At 42.9% G+C, this 23,683-nt stretch overlaps 1 protein-coding gene across 2 annotated transcripts in view; it reads left to right on the forward strand.

Annotated features, from left to right (window-relative positions):
• LOC137372972 (Kv channel-interacting protein 4) overlaps window positions 1-23,480 on the forward strand; it is a 419,817-nt gene extending 396,337 nt beyond the window's left edge. For both annotated transcript variants that reach the window (XM_068037555.1, XM_068037561.1), the window contains exons 5-8: window positions 4,062-4,169; window positions 7,676-7,780; window positions 14,493-14,555; window positions 22,653-23,480. In XM_068037555.1, coding sequence (XP_067893656.1) covers window positions 4,062-4,169; window positions 7,676-7,780; window positions 14,493-14,555; window positions 22,653-22,700 — 324 coding nt within the window. In that variant the 3' untranslated portion in view covers window positions 22,701-23,480. The remainder of the gene's footprint in view (window positions 1-4,061; window positions 4,170-7,675; window positions 7,781-14,492; window positions 14,556-22,652) is intronic.
• Window positions 23,481-23,683: the final 203 nt, after the last annotated feature.

Consider the following 23,683-nt stretch of genomic DNA (forward strand, 5'->3'; position numbering starts at 1 on the left):
GGATTCAGTGATGGTAATGCACTTGAATGTCAAGATTAGATTCGCTCTTGTTGGAGATGGTCATTGCCTGGCACTTGTGTGGCGCGAATGTTACTTGCCACTTATCAGCCCAAGCCTGGATATTGTCCAGGTCTTGCTGCATTTCTACATGGACTGCTTCAGTATCTGAGGAGTCACGAATGGTTCTGAACATTGTGCAATCATCAGCAACCATCCCCACTTATGACCTTATGATTGAAGGAAGGTCATTGATGAAGCAGCTGAAGATGGTTGGGCCTAGGACACTACCCTGAGGAACTCCTGCAGTGATGTGCTGGAACTCAGATGATTGACCTCCAACAACCACAACCATCTTCCTTTGCGCTAGGTATGACTCCAGCCAGTGGAGGGTTTTCCCCCTGATTCACATTGACCTCAGTTTTGCTAGGGCTCCTTGATGCCATACTCGGTCAAATGCTGCCTTGATGTCAAGGGCAGTCACTCTCACCTCACCTCTTGAGTTCAGCTCTTTTGTCCATGTTAGAACCAAGGCTGTAATGAGGTCAGGAGCTGAGTGGCCCTGGCAGAACCCAAACTGAGCGTCACTGAGCAGGTTATTGCTAAGCAAGTGCCACTTGATGGCACTGTCGATGACACCTTCCATCACTTTACTGATGATTGAGAGTGGGCTGATGGGGCTGTAATTGACTGGGTTGGACTTGTCCTGCTTTTTGTGTACAGGACATACCCGGGCAGTTTTCCACATTGGAAGGTAGATGCCAGTGTTGTAGCTGTACTGGAACAGCTTGGCTAGGGGCGCGGCAAATTCTGGAGCACAGGTCTTCAGTACTTTTGCCGGAATATTGTCAGGGCCCATAGCTTTTGCAGTATCCAGTGCTTTCATTCGTTTCTTGATATCATGCGGAGTGAATCAAATTGGCTGAAGTCTGGCATCTGTGATGTTGGGGACTTCAGGAGGAGGCCGAGTTGGATCATCAACCCGGCACTTCTGGCTGAAGATTGCTGCAAATGCTTCAGCCTTATCTTTCGCACTGATGTGCTGGGCGCCCCCATCATTGAGGATGGGGATATTTGTGGAGCCACCTCCTCCAGTTAGTTGTTTAATTGTCCACCACCATTCACGGCTGGATGTGGCAGGACTGCAGAGCTTAGATCTGATCCGTTGGTTATGGGATCATTTAGCTCTGTCTATCGCATGCTGCTTATGCAGTTTGGCACGCAGATAGTCCTGTGTTGTACCTTCACCAGATTGACACCTCATTTTGAGGATGCCTGGTGCTGCTCCTGGCATGCCCTCCTGCAGTCTTCATTGAACCAGGGTTGGTCTCCTGGCTTGATGGTAATGGTAGAGTGGGGGATTATGCCGGGCCATGAGGTTACAGATTGTGGTTGAGTACAATTCTTCTGCTGATGGCCCACAGCGCCTCATGGATGCCCAGTTTTGCACTGCTAGATCTGTTTGAAATCTATCCCATTTAGCACGGTGGTAGTGCCACACAACACGATGGAGGGTATCCTCAATGTGAAGGCAGGACTATGTCTCCACAAGGACTGTGCGGTGGTCACTCCTACCAATAGTGTCATGGACAGATGCATCTGCGGCAGGCAGATTGGTGAGGACGAGGTCAAGTATGTTTTCCCCTCTTGTTGGTTCCCTCACCACCTGCCACATACCCAGTCTAGCAGATATGTCCTTTAGGACTCGGCCAGTAGTGGTGCTACTGAGCCACTCTTGGTGATGGGCATTGAAGTCCCCCACCCAGAGTACATTTTGTGCCCTCACCACCTCCTCCAAGTGCTGTTCAACATGGAGGAGTACTGACTCATCAGCTGAGGGAGGGTGGTAGGTGGGAATCAGCAGGAAGTTTCCTTGTCCATGTTTGATCTGATGCCATGAGACTTCATGGGGTCCAGAGTCGATGTTGAGGACTCCCAGGCAACTCCCTCCCAACTGTATACCAGTGATGGCAGTGTCTGAGACATGGTCTGTAAGGTATGATTCCGTGAGTATGACTATGTCAGGCTGTTGCTTGACTAGTCTGTGGGACAGCTCTTCCAACTTTGGCACAAGCCCCTAGATGTTATTAAGGAGGACTTTGCAGGGTCGACAGGGCTGGGTTTGCTGTTGTCATTTCCGGTGCCTAGGTTGATGCCGGGTGGTCCGTCCGGTTTCATTCCTTTTTATTGACTTCGTAGTGGTTAGATACAACTGAGTGGCTTGCTAGGCCATTTCAGAGGGCATGTAAGAGTCAACCACATTGCTGTGGGTCTGGAGTCACATGTCTGGAGACCAGGTAAGGACAGCTGATTTCCTTCCCTAAAGGGCATTAGTGAACCAGATGGGTTTTTACAACAATCGACAATGGTTTCATGGCCATCATTACACTAGCTTTTAATTAGAGATTTATTCATTGAATTTAAATTCCACCTTCTGCTGTGGTGGGATTTGAACCCATGTCCCCAGAGCCATGCACTGGGTCTACTAGTTCAGTGACAATACCACGACGCCACCACCTCCCCTGTTCTAATTCAGGATAGCGGCCAGATGCATGAAGCTGGAGGGCCAACAGGAGGCACTGCAGTTCAGAAGGAGCAGCAGCCTACATCCTTCTTAGGCCAACCTCTCTACACCTTTTAGAACTTTTAAATTAAAAAATGGCTTCAGTAGCCGTGTCACTATTGTGGAGGGAGAACCTGTCCACAGGGCAGCCTGTGGCCGTAGCCTTGACCAAGTAGGCAGGGAGGGCATCAACGCCCGCCTGGAACACTCTTCTCCCCCCACCCTCTCCCCGGTCTGCTGTCAGGTGGTTGCCCCCAGGCAGCTGGCCCGAGTCCCCTACACATGGGGGGGGCCCGCAGGCCAACTGGAGTTTTCTGTAAATGGCCAGTTAGCACTAATTAACTTACCTCGATTGGCTTTCCACCGCTTGAGGGTGGGTAGCACTTCCGAACCCATCCTGCCTCTGGGAAAATGGCCTGGTGGTGGGATGGTGCCAGCAAACCAGCATGCTAGCCAGCTACACAAATTTTTGTGCCCGCCCGCCTCCATACTCGTCCCAATGAGGGGGTGGAAAGTCATCCCCAGGCTTAAGTCAATAAAATTAAATGCTAAGAGCAGTGCCATTATGGGAAGAATTATTTCAATAATAATGAATTCTTTTCTGGGGAAATTTTAGAATTAGAACATTACAGCGCAGTACAGGCCCTTCGGCCCTCGATGTTGCGCCGACCTGTGAAACCATCTGACCTACACTATTCTTGAGTGTTGTTGGAGCTGCACCCATCCAGGCAAATGGAGAGCATTTATTAAGCAAAGATTGGAATCATTAAGAGACTGATTGGCAAGTACAGGAAGCTGCTGTATGACAACTGGCTTCTGCCTCTGGTTACCAGGTGGCTGGGAGAGTGGGGGAGGGGTGGTGGTTGACTGAGATGGGTTGGGAGCCTGGTAGAGAGTAACTGTGCTATAGTAAGAATAGTGAGTCCAGCAAGCAGGCAGGCAGACAGACATGTTGATCAGCAGATTGGCTGGCAAGGAATCAAACAAGGACAGCTAAGCAGCCAGCAGCCAATAGGCAGAATAGACCACTGGCCGGGATAGCTATTGAATAAACACTGAATGGAAAGAGGCACAGCAACAATGGCCAATACTACTGCAAAAAGGAAGGGTCTGGCAAGCAGAATGGGCTGCAGGAGTGGAACCCACAATAGTCAGCAAAAACTGGAGCAGGAAATATGCAAAAAGATATATTTCTGTGGGTTCCAAAGTGAATATTAGAATTCTCTTTAACTGAGCTTGAGCTCAGTGTCTGCCACGCTCCAGGAATTACATTGCTACAATGCCACCCTGTGGTGAATATTAAATACTGCATTTAGAATTGACATAAAAAGCTTGAGCTCAATTGATTGAGGGTCGCACACATAATGTTAGATGGTACAATGTACTTTCACAGAAATGCTTACAAATGCGATACTATTAGAATGTTGAAGTCACTCACAATTTTTAATATATAATAAATAGCTTGGGCATTTCTTAAACTCTTAATTTTTTGTCATTTCAGGATTTTGTTATGGGTCTTTCCGTCTTACTACGTGGAACGATACAGGACAAACTTAAATGGGCTTTCAATTTATATGACATAAATAAGGATGGATATGTAACTAAAGAGGTAAAATACTCAATGCACTTTCCTGACAGAGAATTTTTGTGTTGAAAAATAGTTCCTTGGCACACTGGCAGTAACACATAATGAACTGGATTCCCCTTTCTCTTGTGTTTAGTAATGTGCAGAGATTCCCCAGGATGTTTTGACTCACTGCCTTGATTCTGTCTCAGTTTTTGAATGACATTCAATAAGACAGTTGGATTCCATTTACTACATAAAATTTCCTAGTATGCGACATTAATTGTTGTACCACCAACAAAGTGTATGATGAATAAGCAGATGACTCTGGGAAGGCCCTGGCATTCTCTATGGAGGCAAAAATATATATATAGCCCTTCAAGCAGATCACAACAGAGAATACTACCATCAAATCTAAATTACAGAGATTTGTATTGTCATCATTCACTAAACCTGGTACTTTGGTAATTACTTTGGCTTTTGTATGGTGCTTCTGTAATTGAGTAAATGCCTGATATTTCCTTACCCCTCCATTATGGTAGCAGAGTATCTGCAACTGTCTCTAATTAGAATGAATCCCACACATAGACAACTGCATGGATGGGAAATGATACTGCTAGAACCAGTGAAACTTTACAGTTAAATCCTAATTGATGCATAACCAGTTTGCCAAGAAAATGTTCCACATATGTTTGGTGTTTGCCTCAGGGTTTCTGTAAACAGCAGATAAAATAATAAACTTAAAAATCTTCGTGCCATAATCATATAACTGCTCAGTTAGCACTGGATAAGGCTGGTTCACCTCAGGGCGATGCCACATCTGACTCCCCTTCCCTGGCCCTTGAAATGATAATGCATGTGCAGGATCAGGCAGCCAACTACAACAATGGATGTGGCAGAGGCAGTTACAAGGCCTTCATATAATCCAGCACAAGGAGCCAGAGGGCCATCTCAATCCCAAAAAGCTCCCAACAAGAATCCAGCAGTCAATCATCTCTAGGCCCTCACCCTCCATCAGTCCACTTTAAGAACTTACCACTGCTGACCCAGGGACTGATTCTACCTTTCTCCTAACAATATCTAAGGTTGACAAAGGCAGTGGCTATAAGAAGTGAGATCAGCCTGGAACCCACGCCCTGCTCTTGCTGACATTTACCTGTGGTGGGTAAGGAACGGATGGCCAGTGGCCATCTCTATGCACATGGGGGAAGTAAATCAAGGTCTAGGTGATGACATGGAAGTTGACCTGTTTTTCCTCCACTATCCCAACCAATTTCAGGCACAAAGCTGGAGAAAGTCTCTGACATATTCATAACATTCCAGTCGATTTGTGTTTATCCCAAGTCCAAATCATTTATGTAAATGGTGAACAATGGGGATACTAGCACCAATCCTCATGGAACACCTCTCCCCACCATTTGCTATGGTGTCCTTTTGGAAAGTTGCATTTGCATTTTCTGATAATCTGCCAATTGTAAAAAACCTTCTAATGGTGCAATGTCTCAAAACAATGTTGTCCTATAATTTAGAAGGGGACTAGATAAGCATTTGAAAAAGAATATAAAAGTATATTGAGAAAGGGTAGATAAATGGAATTTAAGTTGAAGAGCTATCACGAGTATAAGTACATTGGTTAAATTACCTCATTATGTGCCGTGACTTCCATGATTCTACAAAAGTTGAAAATTGGAAATGAAAATGGAACATGCCAGTAGGAGGAGTAGGAGGACAAGACCTTTGATCACCTCTTATTAAAGATCACAGTGAAACAAAAATGACAAGTAAGGCAAGTGTTCCATCAGGGGGTTAAATACAATTGAAAAAGGGAGGGTTAGTGGAAGGCAAAAGAGTAGGTAAACACTTGGGGCAGCACTTTAGCTTTGTGTGGAATGCTTTGCCAATCTCTAAATATTACACCTTTGTTAATTCTGACTAACTAATGTGCTTTAATGTGGAAAGATGTAAACAGATCTCTGATATATTTTGAAACTAGGACATTTCAACAAGAAAACAGGAAATGGCTTAGGGGTTTTGCAACTTTATAACTAGAAAAGAATATTTGATACCCATCAGCCAATGAAAAGGTGTATCTCTTAAGAGATAGTAGTATCTGCTGGCCAATTTTCTTAAGTCTGCCCCATGCCAATGTTGCATATTGCCACATACTTTTCCAGTAAAAAATATATGGAATGTTGTCATAAAGTGATAATGGGCTATGATATAAAATGGTGTCATCATTTAATTGGCTTTACTAGATCAGGAATACAGTGAGGTTTGATCTTGTTCAATGTTTTGGATGGTCCAGGAACAAAAATCAACTAACAAATATTTGGTCACCACTCAGCTCCACTCACATAGCTTGTTACATCCAACTGCTGCACTAGGATAATTAGATTTTTCTCTTACTCCGATGGGGCACTTGTCAGATACAGCATTGCCTCAGAGCTTCTAACATTTCGAGAAGAAAGAACAGCTGTGACACACATCAGATCATGCAGACTTTCTCCAGCTGAGTAGTGCCCTGCAATTGACTGGAGTCTTTATCATGTTCTGCTGGATTTTCCTCAGCTTTTAAAATGGTGGAAAGTCTATGGGAATCAGTTGAGAAGGTCTACTGCTACATTGCGATCTTAACTATGAATTTTCCTCCTTGCACTTTTGTAAGAAAGTTAGTTGGCTGCCTCTTCAATGCCATGCTGTAAGTAAATGACAGCAAAGGCCTAGAAAACAGGCAATTTCTCAACTCCCACCTCGAATGCCACCAACTCCAGGCACTAAAAACATTTCTTCTCTTGCAGTAGTAGGCTCCATCTTAGTGCTGACATCCCACCTGGAGCCAATCCTGCATTCACAGTGAGGCCCAACCCAGGAAGGAGGTTTAGGGTCGGTCACTACAGTCCCATCTGGAAGAAGAGACAAACTGAGGTTTCTGGAAAGGGCATGTGTGCAGGTTGCAACCAGAATAGCTGTAAAATAAAATAAAACCAGAAATTGCTGGAAATGCTCAGGTGGTCAGGCAGCATCTGTGGAGAGAAAAAAAGAATTAATGTTTCAGGTTTGTGACTTTTAATCAGAACTGTGAAAAGTTAGAAATGTATTAGGTTTTGAGTAAATGGGAGGTGGGGGTTGGGAGAAGAACAACAGAGAAGGTCGTTGATAGGATGAAGGGCAGGAGAAATTAAATGACAAAAGGTTTCATGGTTCAAAGCCAAAGGGAGTTGTAAAGGGCTGAGTAAAGAAACTAAAGTATCTAGATGAGGTGTAAATAGCAGGATAGCAGCCATCCGAACACAAAGTAGAGGGATTAAGAAAGAAACAAGAGGCAGAAGAAAAACATGATAATAGAAAAAAATGGGGGTCGAGGTTATGATCTAAAATTATTGAACTCAATGTTGAGTCTAGAAGGCTGTAAGTGCCCAGTCAAAAGTTGAGGTCCTGCTCCTCGAGACTGTCGAATAATATTTGTGTTGAATGTAGTCAATGCAGAATGAGCAATTTTGCATGTATTGACTTTTTCTAATCATATGTCTTCTAACAATTATGGTTTGCAGGAGATGTTGGACATTATGAAATCTATTTATGACATGATGGGAAAATACACTTATCCTATTCTCAGAGAGGAAACACCCAGGCAGCATGTTGAGATTTTTTTCCAGGTTTGTAATATACAATATTATAGTGAACACAAAAACAACACAGTTAACTCAGAAAACTGATGAAAATGCAACAATGAGCTATTTCCACAGCGGTTCAGCTTACAACAGTCTTTCAAATGCTTTCAAATAAATTGTTTCTTTGATAAAAATAGAAATGATATCAGTCATCATATATGTGTGCATGATGTACATTACTAATGTCATGCTAGGCCCCCACCTGCCAAGAGTGAGGCACATCAGTTTTGTCATGAACATTGATTTTTAACTGTTGTTGGAGTGAGGAAATTACTTGTTAAACAGATCAGCCGTGGCTGGAGAAAAACATATACATACTAACAGACATCAAAGGTGAGGGAGCGCATTCCAGGGTCAGCTAAGGAGGATACAATCCACAGGGGCCAGGTCTGGTTAGACCAGCTGGTCACATGACTGGATGGCTGTTCCAGGGTTTTCTTTTGAACTGACCACAGAGAGTTTGAACTCAGAAAGACTGTTTGTTCCTGGACTGAGAAAAACTCTCCTGTCTGCTGCCATCTCTTTCTCACAAGTCTCTGAATCCACTGAAGACACATGAACTCCAAGAGAGAAAAATCTCTTACAGTGAACAAGGTTTAAGAAGAATACTGGGCCCCAACGAAAAACAAGATCTACCTACTATCAAGAACTCCACAGTGAGCTTGAAGAACTGTAACAAAAACTCTTCAGATATTGCCTCAAACTTTTCCACTTTATTTCTTCAGCTCTTTTCTGTCTCTATGTGCATGTATGTATTACGTATGCATGCTAGGGTGGGCGCATTGTGTATCTGTAGACGTTAACTGAAATAGAGCTTAAATTTAATAAAATTTGACTTTTCTTCTTTAAACTGAAGAAAACCTGTTTGTGCTGGTTTCTTTGCCTTATAATTGAAAAGTGGTGAACAAGGATTTACCAAGGGGGAGCTAAAAACACAGTGTATTTAAAAATAAAATTCTGTTACGGTAAGATCAGGTGAAGGCTGAGAGGGACCCCGAGACACCTTTCTCACTTGGTCATAACAGAAATTTGGGGACTCATCTGGGATTTTATCCACAGACAAACGAGAGAAATTGGAAGTGGGAAGCCAAATTGTTCCCAATCAAAAAAAGAGCAAGATTTCAATACATTTTTCTTGTGGTTGTGTATGATTGAATACTAACATGTCTGCAACTGAAGCTAGTAGCTCTCCAAGCCAGGGTGAGGTAACTTGGGATAAATTAAAAGCACTGTCTATGGAGGAGTTAAGGAAAATGGCTGAGAAGTGTGGGATCATTGTACGTGGCAAAGCTAGGATGTCTGAACTCCTAAGACTAGTGGCCAACCATTTTTCCTTTGAATCTGAAGAAGCAGAAACAGTGTTAGAAGTAGACCCAGACAGGGTACTGCTAGCAAAGATACAACTGGAACAAAGGAAACTTGAATTAGAAGACAGGGAAACAGAAAGAGAGAGACAGGAAAAAGAGAGTGGCAGGAGAGGGAGAAAGAAAGAGACTTCCAGAAGGAACGCGAAGGAAAAGAAAGACAGGAGAATGAACGAGAAAGAGAGGAGAGAGAGAAAGAAAGAATATTCCGGAAGGAATGCAAAGAAAGAGAGCTGAAGCAGCTTGAATTAACTAGGGGGAGACAGAGTAATTCCAGGGAAAGCATGGCCAAAATGGAGGAGCATAATTCAGGGATGGTTACAGAATTGTTAAAACTAGTAGAGGAATTTTTTGTGTCCTTTCAGAGACTGGCAAGGCAGCTAAAATGGCCAGCTGAGATCTGTCCTCTTTCACTACAAAGCAAGCTAAGTGGAAAAGCCCATGAGGTTTATTCCATGTTGCTAGGTGAGAGTTCATCAGATTATGAACTGACAAAAAATGCTATCCTCGGGGCATATGAATTAATACCCAAAACCTATCGCCAAAAGTTTAGAACCCTCAAGAAGCAAGCTAATCAAACTTATCTGGAGTTTGAAAAAGGTTTGCAGCTGGCTTTTGACCAGTGGCTGAGGGCTCTTAAAGTACAGCTCAGCTATGAGAATCTCAGAGAAGTAATTCTGTTAGAGGAATTTAAACACTCTCTCCCCCTCTCCATAATGATCCATGTAGAGGAGCAGCAGGTCCAGAGAGCCTGGCAAGCGGCCTTTCTGGCCGATGAGTTTGCTTTAATTCATATGTTGGTTTTCCAGGGGAGAACCTTTCCTAGTAACCCTCGCAAATCCGAAAGGGACAAAGGGTGGGAAGGTGATAGGAGCCCAAGCAGTCCTGGGAAAGGAAAGCAGGAGAAAAATGGGGCAATCCTCAACCAAAAAAGAAGGTGCTGTGAGCAAGAGTGAGACCCAGGGACCTGTGTGCTTCCATTGTAATAAAGCAAAGCATTTAAAAGCTGACTGCTGGAAACTAAAGGGAAAACCTGATGGGTTAATCAGGGCACACCCGCTCAGTGAAGAACGGAACCTGATGGAAAGCACAGCAGAACAAGCTGTGGCTTTAACTGCAGTAAGAGTGAAACCCAGGAAGCTTACAGCTGCAAATGCAGGAAAATTTAATAGGATTCCTGAAGGTTATCAGGGTTTTGTACCTGAAGGGAAAGTAACCCCATACCTCTCATGTGGGGCAAGCAAGCCCATAGTGCTTCTCAGGGACACAGAGGCCACTAGATCCCTTTTACGGGGAAAAGGCCTGACCTTTCCCCCAGAGAGTGCAGTGAACACCAAAATGGTGGTGAATGGTATTGGAGAGCAATGTATGCCTGCACCTGTACACTGGGTGCACCTGGAGTGCGACCTAGTTTCAGGACCGGTGACCGTAGGGATTGTCCCTAGTTTGCCAGTGGACGGGGTTGACCTACTCCTAGGTAATAATCTGGCAGGGTGAAGGTGGTAGCCCTCTCCCTCCCAGTACTGAAAAAAAGACGGCAGGAAGTCAGAAAGCGAGGGCAGTGGCAGGAGATGGACCACTGCAGTTTCCCTGAATGTGTAGTGGATCAAGCCATGATCAAACCAACTCCCCCAGAGAAGACTGCATTGGCATTGCAGGCAGATGACCATGAGGTCTGCCTGGCCGAGACTTTCTTTGGAAAGTTAGGAGACACAGGGAATGAATTAAATGGATGTTCCCTAGCTGAGGCTCAGTGAGCCGACCCAGAATTGCGAGAGTTAGCACAGGCTGCCCAGTCTGAAAGTGAAGCAGAGGGAATCCCTGATTGCTACTATTTAAAGAATGAGGTACTGATGAGGAAATGGAGTTCTCCTCAGACCTGAGGGCAAGGACTGGACAGTCGTTCACCAGTTAGTGGTGCCACAGAGGTACCAGAGAGAAATATTAAGATGGGCCCATGAGACTACAGTGGCTGTACATACCAGTATACAAAAGACTAAAGCTCGCATAAGATAGCAGTTTGACTGACTGACTAAAACTCCACAATGATGTGGTGGAGTACAGCAGGAGTTCCCACATGTGCTAGGTTGAGGGGAAACACCAACCTACAGTGAAACCTGCACCCATAAGTCCTGTACCAGTGTTAGGAGGACCACCAGCAGAGGGCTGGTGAGCTGTAAGGGACCCCTGCCATTAGCAAAAGGGGGTGGGCAGGCACAAGCTGGCAAAAGGTTAGAAAGGGAAGGGGAAAAAGTGACCAAGAGGGCAGGTTAAAGGAAGTCCAGGAGGAATCCTGGATGAAAACCCTTACTGTCCGGTCAGCCAACCCCGAAAAATGTGAAAAGTTAGACCCCACATCCTCGTACGTAAATGCAAGAAGCACCCCACCAGATTTGCTAACAGCATTTACAGGAACGTGCAGAGACAAAGAAAGACATTTAGGGGACAGAGAAACTGTGAGGATGATGCCTCACCGAGTCAAAGTGCCACAGGGGAGTGCAGTGGAGTCTGCACAAATACCTGCAGGCAGGTGTGTCCTCTGGGACAAAGGGGATATTAGCAAAGAATCCTCCCCCACAGTCAGGAGAAAAGAAATCACCCATCCCCCTAAAGTCAAAAGCCTACGCACGACTCAGCAAAGCACTGAAAGAGAGTTCAGGATAGACCTGCCCACTACTGACTCTCCTGGAAAAAAAATAATTCCATCTCAGGGCTAATTAAACCTAACCATCAAAGACACTCTAGGCAGTCATAGAAATGGGCAAACTGAAGAAAAACTACTGCAAAGAACTACATGTTATTGGGATATTAAAAGGGGCAAATGTAATAGGTTTTAGGAATTGTGAATAAATGTGAGAAATGCCTGTTTTTTTCTGTAACTTATATTTTCTCTCAACCCTTTTAATGAAATGCGCTTTTCTCAAATCACATTTCGATTTGCTGGATGTGGAGGTGTCATGCTAGGCCCCCACCTGCCAAGAATGAGGCACATCAATTTTGTGATGAACATTGATTTTTAACTGTTGTTGGAGCGAGAAAATTACCTGTTAAACAGAGCAGCCGTGGCTGGAAAACAACCATTTACATACTAATAGACATAGAAGGTGAGGAAGCGCATTCCAGGGCCTGCTAAGGAGAACACAAATCACAAGGGCCAGGTCTGATTAGAGCAGCTGGTCACATGACTAACTGGCTGGTTTTTCTTTTGAACTGGCTTCAGAGAATTTGAACTCAGAAATATTGTTTGCTCCTGGACTGAGAAGATCTCTCCTGTCTGCTCCCATCTATTTCTCACAAGTCCCTGAATCCACTGAAGGCACATGAACCCCAAGAGAGAAAAATCTCCTACAGCGAACAAGGTTTAAGAAGAATACTGGGCCCCAATGAAAAGCAAGATCTACCTATAATCAAGGACTCCACAGTAAGCTCAAAGAACCATAACAAAAACTCTTCAAATATTGCCTCAAACATTTCAACTTTATTTTTTTTCGGCTCTTTTCATACTATTTGCATGTATGTATCGCATATGCATGCTAGCGTGGGGCACGTCACGTATCCATAGGTGTTACCTGAATTAGAATTTAAGTTTATTAAATTTTGACTTTTCTTCTTTAAACCTAAGAAAACCTGTTTGTGCTGGTTTCTTTGCCTTATAATTGGAAAGCGGTGAACCAGGATTCACCAAGGGGGAGCTCAAAACACAGTGTGTTTAAAAAATAAAACCTTGTTATGGTAAGACCCAGGTGAAGGCTGAAAGCAACCCCTAGCCACCTTTCTCACCTGGTCATAACACTAACTATATATGGGAGTTCATTCAAATTAACAAGAGGCTTATCCCCAGTGTCAAGAGTTCTGAGCAAAGACTAGAGAAACTAAGGCTTCTCAACCTGGAGTGGAAACAGCAGAGAGGTGATCTCATGGAGGTATATAAGAATTGTAAGGGAATGGAAAAGTGAAATCCTAAATATTGTTTTAAATTAAACTGCAATAGAACTAGGAGACACAGTTTCAAACTAGAGCTGGTATTCTTAGGACAAATATCAAGAAATTCGTCTTACATAAAGAATGATCTATGTGTGGATTAAACTTCAAGTCATTGCAGTGGAACAAAAACTCTGCAATCATTTAATAAACAACTGGATACTACAATGGGGAATGGGTTTTAGGTTCTATCTGAATGAATGAATCAAATGGCCTTCCTTTGACTTGTGATCATATCCCTGGGCACCCTCCCATTAAAAAAACAAGCACACCGAACATTTAGAATTTACTTTCCTTTTTTTTTCTTCAGTTTTCCATACAACCCATCGCTCAAGAAGTTGGGCAGTTAATCAGATTCAGGGTACTTGCTAACGTTCCTCACAAGCTTCCTCACAGGAACAGAGCAAGAGCTGCCTCGGGTGACCTACTCATTTCTTCTCTTTCCATATGGTGAAATGTTTTCTGGCATACCTAGAGGTCAGGGTCCTGGAAATCCTCAACTGTTGCAGTGAACTCCGCCAGGACCCAGAACCATTGCTGATATGAAAGGGGCAGAGCTGGTAGCAAGAGCTCACTTTGTTTGGAGTTCATGCTTTTCCGACTTCAAAGGGATCTGCTGTAAGTTTGGAGGCTTGCACACTGAATGGGATATCGGTCTCCTGAAGGGAATAAGAAGGCTATACTGAGGAGGCCGGGTTAGGAAGTGGCCTGAAATCCTGAAGATTCAAACTGGCTTTTTGTTTTCATTTTTGTAACTGCAAATCTCCTGTAAATGATGCTGTTGGGATTCTGGCTTCTATGTTTCCAGAGGAGCTCATACAACTGCTCTCCTAATCAGGCAGAGATACTGAATATCCTGGCAGTGTGGGACAGAAGGGTGCCCAGGATGCACTTGTAATGATAAGCGTGTCCATTGGACCCACACAAATTAGGTGCCCTCCCCCTGCTCCCACATACTGCGACTGGGCCAGTGCTGGAGGGCACAGGTCGAGTAAATGCTGGAATTGGAAATTTAGTGCTGAGAAACTTGCCAATATAGTAAATGATGAGTACACGTTTGCATTTGGCTGCTGTGTAGCACAGTGTGTTGGCATCTCTGCACTCTCTGCTGAGTTATCTACATGGCTTTACGGCAAAGTTGATGTCCCCTTCATTATTCCAAATATTTAAATAACCAGAAATGTGTTACCAAATATAAACTATTTTGCTACTGTTCCTTCTATGTGTTGTTTCAAACATTTTACCATTCCCTTATGTTTCAGAGGGTTATTTCTGGCTGCTCAGCATTATGTTTTCTCTGTCTTTTATGACATAATAGAATTAATTTTTTAAAAACTTTTTCTTTTTAACAGAAAATGGATAAAAATAAAGATGGAGTTGTCACCATTGATGAATTCATTGATACATGCCAAAAAGTGAGTTGTTTGTCATTTAGTATTGTCTATAATCCTGAGTATTTCTTTTTTTTGTCTCTCTTTCTATTTATTCTCTCCCTCACTCAGATTTCTGGGGTTGCTAACTGAGGATACTTTAGATACACAGCTGTTTAGTTTTGTATTGTGTTTTGCAATTGTAAATTGAAATCAACAAGATCAATTTATATTTATATAGTGCCTTTGATAGAGTAAAATGTCCCAAGGCACTTCACAGGCGTATTATCAAACAATTTGACACCATGCCACATAAGGAGATATTAGGTCAGATGACCAAAATCTTAGTCAAAGAGGTAGGTTTTAAGGAGCGTCTTAAAGCAGGAAAGAAAGGAGTTTAGGGAGGGTATTCCAGAGCTTAGGACCTAGGCAGCTGAAGGCATGGCCACCAATGGTGGAGCGATTAAAATCTAGGATGTGCAAGAGGCCAGATTTAGAGGAGCGCAGATATTTTGGAGGGTTGTATGGTGGGAGGAGATTACAGAGATAGGGAGGGGCGAGTGCATGGAGGGATATGACAACAGGATGAGATCTTTAAAATTGACTCGGGAACCGATGTTGAACAGTGAGCACAGGGATATGGGTGAATGGGACTTGGTGCGAGTTAGGATATGAGCAGCAGAGTTTTGAATGACCTTGAGTATAGAGGGTAGAACATGGGAGGCCGGCCAGGAGTGTATTGGAATAGTCAAGTCTAGAAGTAACAAAGGTGTGGATGATGGTTTCAGCAACAAATGAGTGAGGCAGGGGCGGAGTCTGGCGATGTTACAGGGTGAAAATAGGCAGTCTTAGTGATGTAAAATCAGTAAAATATGATCGTCGCTTTGTAGTACAGAACTTGAGTATTGCTGAAAAAAGAGACATGCTGTTGAAGCTTTTCATCTTGCACTCATCAGGACAGACGCAAGAATGGCAAATTTCAAAGGGAGCAACAATTTATACTGCATGAGAAAAGGGTGCTGATTGGTAGGCAAGTTGACTCTGATTGGTAAAGGCATTGCCATTGAGAATGCACCAGGGAACGACTGTCCCTCACACTTTGTTTAATTAAAAAAAAAGGCACAATGCCTGGACATGTTCCTTTTGCCTGCAGAGGGCAGGTCCTTGCGTCTGAATATATGTAGCTTCTAGCAAGCATAAGTGAACCACACTGCGAGCCCGACTGATAATAGTAAATTGGTTGTTAGTGTAATTCTTAGCACTCTCAGGATTGTTCAGCAAGTGCGGTCCAATCGCGGCATCACATCTAACGTTAGACATTGTGTTCTGAGTTTTGCAAGTACAGGCTGGTTGAATATGGTCAGTACTCTGCCTATTATGAGCTGAAGGGATGTGCTGTTTGATACAATCTGTCAGTCATTGGGATGTATGGCCTATGTACCTGGCATTGCACTGGCGCTGGAATTCATATACCACATTACTCATTTGTGTAGTAGGCAGAATGGCCTTTTGGCTTGATGGCAGCATCCTGTTAGTGGAAAATACCACTTGTGTTGCTGCTGCATAGTAGCAGTGTGAAATGGCCTGAAATTACCCTGGAAGGGTACATTATCTCAAAAATTTGAGCAACAGGTGAAGCTAGCTGTTTCAAACTGCTGCTATGCAATAGCATTTAAAGAGTTGGCTGTGTATTGATGCCAAACACTATAGAAATGCACAGTTGGATATTTTGATAAGATTGGCTGTAAGGCAGGTTTGTTATTCATAAAAATTATTTTTTTAGAAAACCTTATACTCCCAGTTTGATATTAAAAAATTGATAAAAAGCAATAATAAATATGGTGGCCATTGTGAGGAATGAGGAACAGTGTGCTCATTGTAGAACTTTTTTCCACTTTGTCAGCATGCTCTGCGGTGAAGTGCCAACTGCTCTGTTAGTATTCTACCAACTTACACATGGGTATTTGCATATCAGCTATATATACTCTTAAAGACACATTGCCCCCAAGTCATTTTAATATTATCTGAAATATCATAAGTTTATAAATGATATTTTATTCAAAAATACAGGGTGCCTACAGTTGATTTAGCTCCAAATCCAATGATATCCTAGTGGAATGACTGTTCAGTGGGATGTGATGTGTGTCCATTGCTGTGATCAGGAAGATGGTCACAATCTACTCATTCATTTTATGCTGAGTTGTACTGCTCCCCATGCCACTTACAAGGAGTTCCTGGTACTTGGGTTCTCACTAGGTATAAAAACAAACCTATGTTTGCCAGTCATTTAATGTCAGACTAGAGATTAATCTCTTTAGGGGTCAAGCTGGATTCAAGTTCATAGGCCTTGTAATGGGAGACTAGAATTGAATCAAACTTTTGTGGTAGACTCCATAATATGAGAAATTGCGTATTGCTGAAAATAGAAACGTGTTGAAGTTTTTCGTCTTGCGCTCCTCGGGACAATCTGCAAGAAATCCCATGTAAGGGAAAACAAAGACTTTATACTGTATGAGAAGAGCGTGCTGATTGGTTGGCAAGTGAACTTTGATTGGTAGAGGCATTGCCATGGAGAATGAACCAGTTTACGGTGATTGACAGTTAACTGCCAAGCTTTGTTTGAAATTTAAACCAGGCAGCTTGACTCTGATTAGTCAAGGCATTTCCCTGAGGAATGAACCAGTGAATGGCTGTCACTTATTTTGTTTAGCTGGAGCAGGCGCAATGTTTGTACATGTTCTTTCTGTGTGCAAAGAACAGGGCCCTGTGTATTAATACATGTAGCTTCCAGTACGTGCAAATGTGCCACACGGTGAGCCCTACTGACAATCATAAATTGGTTGCCAGCGTAATTCTTAGCACACTGAGGATTATTTAGCAAATGTTGTCCAATCATGGAATCACATCTAATGTTGGACACTGTGTTTTGAGTTTTGCAAGCACGGGCTGCTTGGGTACTAGTGCCCTAACCCACAATGGAGCCCCTAATCCTTAGCTCTTACTCACCTGCGCCTAAGTTTCAGAAGCCAAGTGGGAGGTAGCTGTACAGGGGAACAGTGTATATATCGTGCCAGTAAATGGAAATTCTTATGATATAGATTGCTCAGTCGAAGTCATAGAAAAGTTAAGACACAGAAAGAGGCCATTCAGCCCATCATATCTGCGTTGGCTGAAAAAACTAGCTGCCCAATCTAATCCCACCTTCCAGCACCTGGTTCATAGCCTTGCAAGTTGCAGCACTTCAGGTGCAGATCCAGGTACCTTTTAAATGAATTGAGGGTTTCTGCCTCTACCACCAATCCGGGCAGTGAATTTCAGACCCCACAACCCTCTGGGTGAAAAAGTTTTTCCTCTGGTCCCCTCTAATCCTTCTACCAATCACCTTAAATCTGTGCTCCCTGGTAATTAACCTCTCCACTAGGGGACACAGGTCCTTCCTGTCTATTCTATCTAGGCCCCTCATAATTTTATACACCTCATTTAAGTCACCCCTCAGACTCCTCTGTTCAAAGGAAAACAACCCTAGCCGATCCAATCTTTCCCCATAGATGCAACTTTCAAGCCCTGGCAAAATTCTTGTAAATCTCCTCTGTACTCTCTCCAGAGCAATTATGTCCTTCCTGTAATGTGGTGACCAGAACTGTACGCAGTACTCCAGCTGTGGCCTAACCAGCATTTTATACCATTCCAGCATTACATCCCTGCTTTTGTATTCTATACCTCGGCCAATAAAGGAAAGCATTCCATATGCCTTCTTCACCACTGTATCTACCTGTTCTGCCATCTTCAGAGAACTGTGGACATGCACGTCAAGGTCTCTCACTTCTTCTACCCCTCTCAATATCCTCCCATTTATTGTGTATTCCCTTGCTTTGTTTGCCCTCCCCAAGTGCATTACCTTGCACTTCTCCGAATTGAATTCCATTTGCCACTTTTCTGTCCACTCAATCAAACCATTGATATCATTCTGGAGTCTACGGCTATCCTCTTCACTATCAACTACATGGCCAATTTTTGTGTCATCTGCAAATTTACCAATCGTGCCTCCCATATTTAAGTCCAAATCATTAATATATGGCTGAGGGAGGGGCAGGACTGGCAACTCAATATTCCAGGGTATAGAATCTTCAGGCGTGATAGGGGAGGGCATAAAAGAGGAGGTGGCATTGCACTGCTGATCAAGGAGTCAATTACTGCAGTAAGGAGGGATGATATCTTAGAAGAGTCCTCAAATGAGGCCATATGTGTAGAACTTAAGAATAAAAGGGGGGCAATCACTTGGCTGGGAGTGTACTACAGGCTTCCAAACAGTCAGGGAGAGATAGAGGAACAGATATGTAGGCAAATCTCAGAAAGGTGTAGAAATATAGGGTAATAATAGTAGGGGATTTCAACTTACCTAATATCAACTGGGATAGTCTTAGTGTAAAAGGCTTAAAGGGGAGGAATTCTTAAAATGCATACAGGAGAGCTTTTTGAGCCAGTACGTAGAAAGTCCTACAAGAGAAGGGGAAGTACTGGACCTAATCCTAGGGAATGAAGCTGGACAAGTGATAGAAGTATCAGTGGGGGTGCATTTCGGGGATAGTGACCATAACTCTGTAAGATTTAAGGTAGTTATGGAAAAGGACAAAGACGGGCCGGAAATAAAGGTACTGAATTGGAGAAAGGCCAATTTCAATTTGATAAAACAGGATCTGGCCAAAGTGGACTGGGAGCAGTTTCTTATAGGAAAGTCTACATCAGGCCAGTGGGAGTCATTCAAAGAGGAAATAGTGAGGGTTCAGAGCCAACATGTACCCGTTAAGGTGAAGGGTAGGGCCATCACGTCCAGGGAACCCTGGATATCAAGGGATATAGAGTATTGGATCAGGAAAAAAAAGGAGGCTTATGGCAGATTCGGAGCGCTGAAAACAGCGGAGGCATTAGAGGAGTATAGAAAGTGTAGGGGGGGGTACTTAATAAAGTAATTAGGAGAGCAAAGAGGGGACATGAAAAAACATTGGCGGGCAAGATAAAGGAACATCCTAAGGCATTTTATAAGTAAATTAAGGGCAAGAGGATAACCAGGGAAAGAGTAGGGCCCATTGGGGAGCAAAGTGGCAATCTGTGTATGGAGCCGGGGGACATAGGTGAGGTTTTAAATGATTACTTTTCATCTGTTTTCACTATGGAGAACGACAATGTAGGTGTAGAGATCAGGGAGGGGAATTGCGATATACCTTAACATATTAACATTGAAAGGGAGGAAGTGTTAGATCTTTTAGTGGGCTTAAAAGTGGATAAATCCCCAGACCCAGATAAGATGTATCCCAGGCTGTTATGTAAGGCAAGGGAGGTGATAGCAGGGGCTCTAACACAAATTTTCAGATCCTCTCTGGCCACGGGAGATGTGGAGGACAGCGAATGCAGTACCATTATTCAAGAAGAGTAGCAGAGATAAACCAGGTAATTACAGGCCGGTGAGTCTAACATCAGTAGTTGGGAAACTATTGGAAAAATTCTGAGGGACAGGATTAATCTCCACTTGGAGAGGCAGGGAATAATCAGGGATAGTCAGCATGGCTTTATCAGGGGGAGATCATGTCTAACTAACTTGATTGAATTTTTCGAGGAGGTGACGAGATGTGTAGATGAGGTCAAAGCAGTTGATGTAGTCCACATGGACTTCAGTAAGGCTTTTGATAAGGTCCCGCATGGGAGATTGGTTAATAGATGAGAGCCTATGGGATTCAGGGTAATTTGGCAAATTGGATCCAAAATTGGCTTTGTGGCAAGGTAATGGTCGAGGGTTGTTTTTGCGAGTGGAAGCCTGTGTCCAGTGGTGTACCACAGGGATCGGTGCTGGGACCCTTGCTGTTTGTAGTGTACATTAATGATTTAGACGTGAATATAGGAGGTATGATATGTAAGTTCGCAGATGACACGAAAATTGGTGGTGTCGTCAATAGTGAGGAGGAAAGCCTTAGATTACAGGACGATATAGGTGGGCTGGTAAGATGGGCGGAGCAGTGGCAAATGGAATTTAATCCTGAGAAGTGTGAGGTGATGCATTTTGGGAGGACTAACAAGGCAAGGGAATATACAATGGATGGTAGGACCCTAGGAAGTACAGAAGGTCAGAGGGACTTTAGTGTACTTGTCCATAGATCACTGAAGGCAGCAGCACAGGTAGATAAGGTGGTTAGGAAGGAATATGGAATACTTGCCTTTATTAGCCGAGGCATAGAATATAAGAGTAGGGAGGTTATGATGGAGCTGTATAAAACGCTAGTTCGGCCACAGCTGGAGTACTGTGTACAGTTCTGGTCACCACACTATAGAAAGGATGTGATTGCACTGGAGAGGGTGCAGAGGAGATTCACCAGGATGTCGCCTGGCCTGGAGCATTTCAGTTATGAAGAGAGAGTTAAAAGGCTAGGGTTGTTTTCCTTAGAACAGAAATGGATGAGGGGAGATATGATTGAGGTAAACAAAATTATGAGGGGCATTGATAGGGTAGATAGGAAGAGACTTTTTCCATTAGCGGAGGGGTCAATAACCAGGGGGCATAGATTTAAGGTAAGGGGCAGGAGGTTTAGAGGGGATTTGAGGAAAAATGTTTTCACCCAGAGGGTGGTTGGAATCTGGAATACACTGCCTGAAGAGGTGGTAGAGGCAGGAACCCTCACAACATTTAAGAAGTATTTAGATGAGCACTTGAAACGCCATAGCATACAAGGCTACGGGCCAAGTGCTGGAAAATGGAACTAGAATAGTTAGGTGCTTGATGACGGCATGGACATAATGGGCCAAAGGGCCTGTTCTGTGCTGTATAACTCTATGACTATGACTACAAACAGCAAGGGACCCAACACTGAGCCCTATGGAACGCCACTAGAAACCACTTTCCAGTTACAAAAACATCTGTCGACCACTACCCTTTGATTCCTGTCACTGAGCAAATTTCGGATCCAACCTGCCACATTCCCCTGAATCTCCCGGGCTTTTACTTTTCTGACCAGTCTGCCATGTGGGACCTTGTCAAATGCCTTACTAAAATCCATGTAGACCACATCCACTGCACTACCCTCATCAATCCTCCTTGTTACTTCCTCAAAAAATTCAATCTCGTTAGTAAGACACGACCTTCCCTTAACAAATCCATGCTGACTATCCCTGATTAATCCGTGCCTTTCTAAGTGGCAGTTTATCTTGTCTGTCAGAATTGATTCTAATAATTTACCCACCACTGAGTTCAGACTGACTGGCCTATAATTATTTGGCCTACCCTCACACCCTTTTTAAACAATGGTATAATGTTTGCAGATCTCCAATCCTCTGGTAAGTGGTTTGAAGTGTTTCAGTGGCCATCAAAGAGAGGTCATTTTTGTCATATCTCCTGCATCATCCATGTTTTATAAGTTTCATTTCGGTCAATACTGAATAATATATTAAAGGGTTGAATTTCTGTTGGGATTCAACCAATTGTCGGCTGTAACTTCGGCAGAAAGTCCAAGGAAATACAAAAGGATGAAAATTTAATTTGTACCATTGCTCCGGGGGTTCTGCTAAAATTGCAACCGATGCAAAATCCCTTAATCCTTAATGTCAGTTTATAATTTAAAAGTCTTTGGAATATCAGTCATTGATGAAGGCAGAATGTAACAGCGTGTGAAGCACAGTTGATATCACAAAGCTATCATTCTCGTGAATTAGTTGTCTATCTTCCAAACAGCTATAATACTGTAGCAAAACAACGATAATTAAAAATAAGCCCAAAAAAATACTTTTAGATTAGAAGGCAGCAGGACAAGAATTTCAAGGATGTGAAGGGCAACTTCAGACAGAGACAGGAAGTATTTCTTTTCACAGATACTTATTCATTCACAGGTTGAGTGTGGTGCCAGGAAGAGTGGCTGAAGGCAGGACACTGAAATAATTTAAGAAGTGACTTGATATTGCAATGGGAACACAGTAGGGTTGGTATTCTGCAGGGATGAGATCAAATAGGCTGAAGGGCCTTCTTTATCAAAAACTATCTTTTAAAGGCTCACCTGGCAGGGTTTCATTCCCCTTGCTACTGCCAGATTTACTGCAAGTGCACAACAGTTTCTGTTGTAGGTCAAAGATTCTCATATTCTTCTGCTTTCTTCTGCACAGGATGAAAACATCATGAAATCCATGCAACTCTTTGAAAATATCATTTAACACAGCAACAATCAAGCACTTTAAAGGACAGCTGCAGAATTCTAAATTAAAGGATGAGTGACTTTGATCAGTGGAGAAAGCACTAAAACTATAATCGAACTCAGCAACATGCTGAGATAATGTATTATGCAAGTGAGCTTTGTTCAGATGTAAAGCTTTCAACTAGTAAATATTTTTTAGAGTTATCAACATATCCATGTTACGAAATTAAGAATGGAGTCTATTACTTAATTTTTTTTTGAGTTAGTTGCACATGTATGCATGCTTTCCAAAACTAAGCATCAGAAATAACGACCCTTCCGAAAGATAATAAAGTTTATAGTTATGTCACTATTGTGACATTACTTTTGATCATGTGGATGAGAAGCAGATTTTGTGTGTGTGTGTGTGTGGCTATGTAGCACAACACTTCTGATTTGCTGCAGACTGTTTGGAAATTAAAATAAGCAGCACCCTAACCAAACATGATCCAATAGCCCATTTAAATGTAATTTTAGTAATACATATGACAAGGTGGAGAAAAAAGACAAATAAAATGTAACATATTATCCATTTGTACATCAGTTTCTTAACTAGAGTAAACAGCACCTTTTATTGGTAAGGTAGAAGTCACCTGACTTTCAGGTATCCAGGTGGAATCCTGAAGACACATACAAGCTACTCTGATTTATTTACAATGTAAGAATTGAAGAGCAGTGCAGTCCCATGACATCTGAGATTTACAAGTGTCTTTGTGTATCAATATGTGTACATTTTGTAAAAAAAAACAGCCCACAACAATAAAGAGAGAAAGTTTATCAAGGCACACTTTCTCGTGTTGGTTTGTTTCAGTCCATAAAAGCCTTTGAACAACATGTGGCATCAAAGTACAAGAGCCATCCAAATGCTGAACACACCGATTGCCTCACAGCGCTGATATAATAGTGTTGAACCATTACAATTTAATAAGAACAATTGAAGGATAATGTTGCCTTCCTGCAGAG

Source organism: Heterodontus francisci, chromosome 1 (assembly GCF_036365525.1).
Source record: "Heterodontus francisci isolate sHetFra1 chromosome 1, sHetFra1.hap1, whole genome shotgun sequence".
In the NCBI taxonomy this organism is placed as follows: Eukaryota; Metazoa; Chordata; class Chondrichthyes; order Heterodontiformes; family Heterodontidae; genus Heterodontus; species Heterodontus francisci.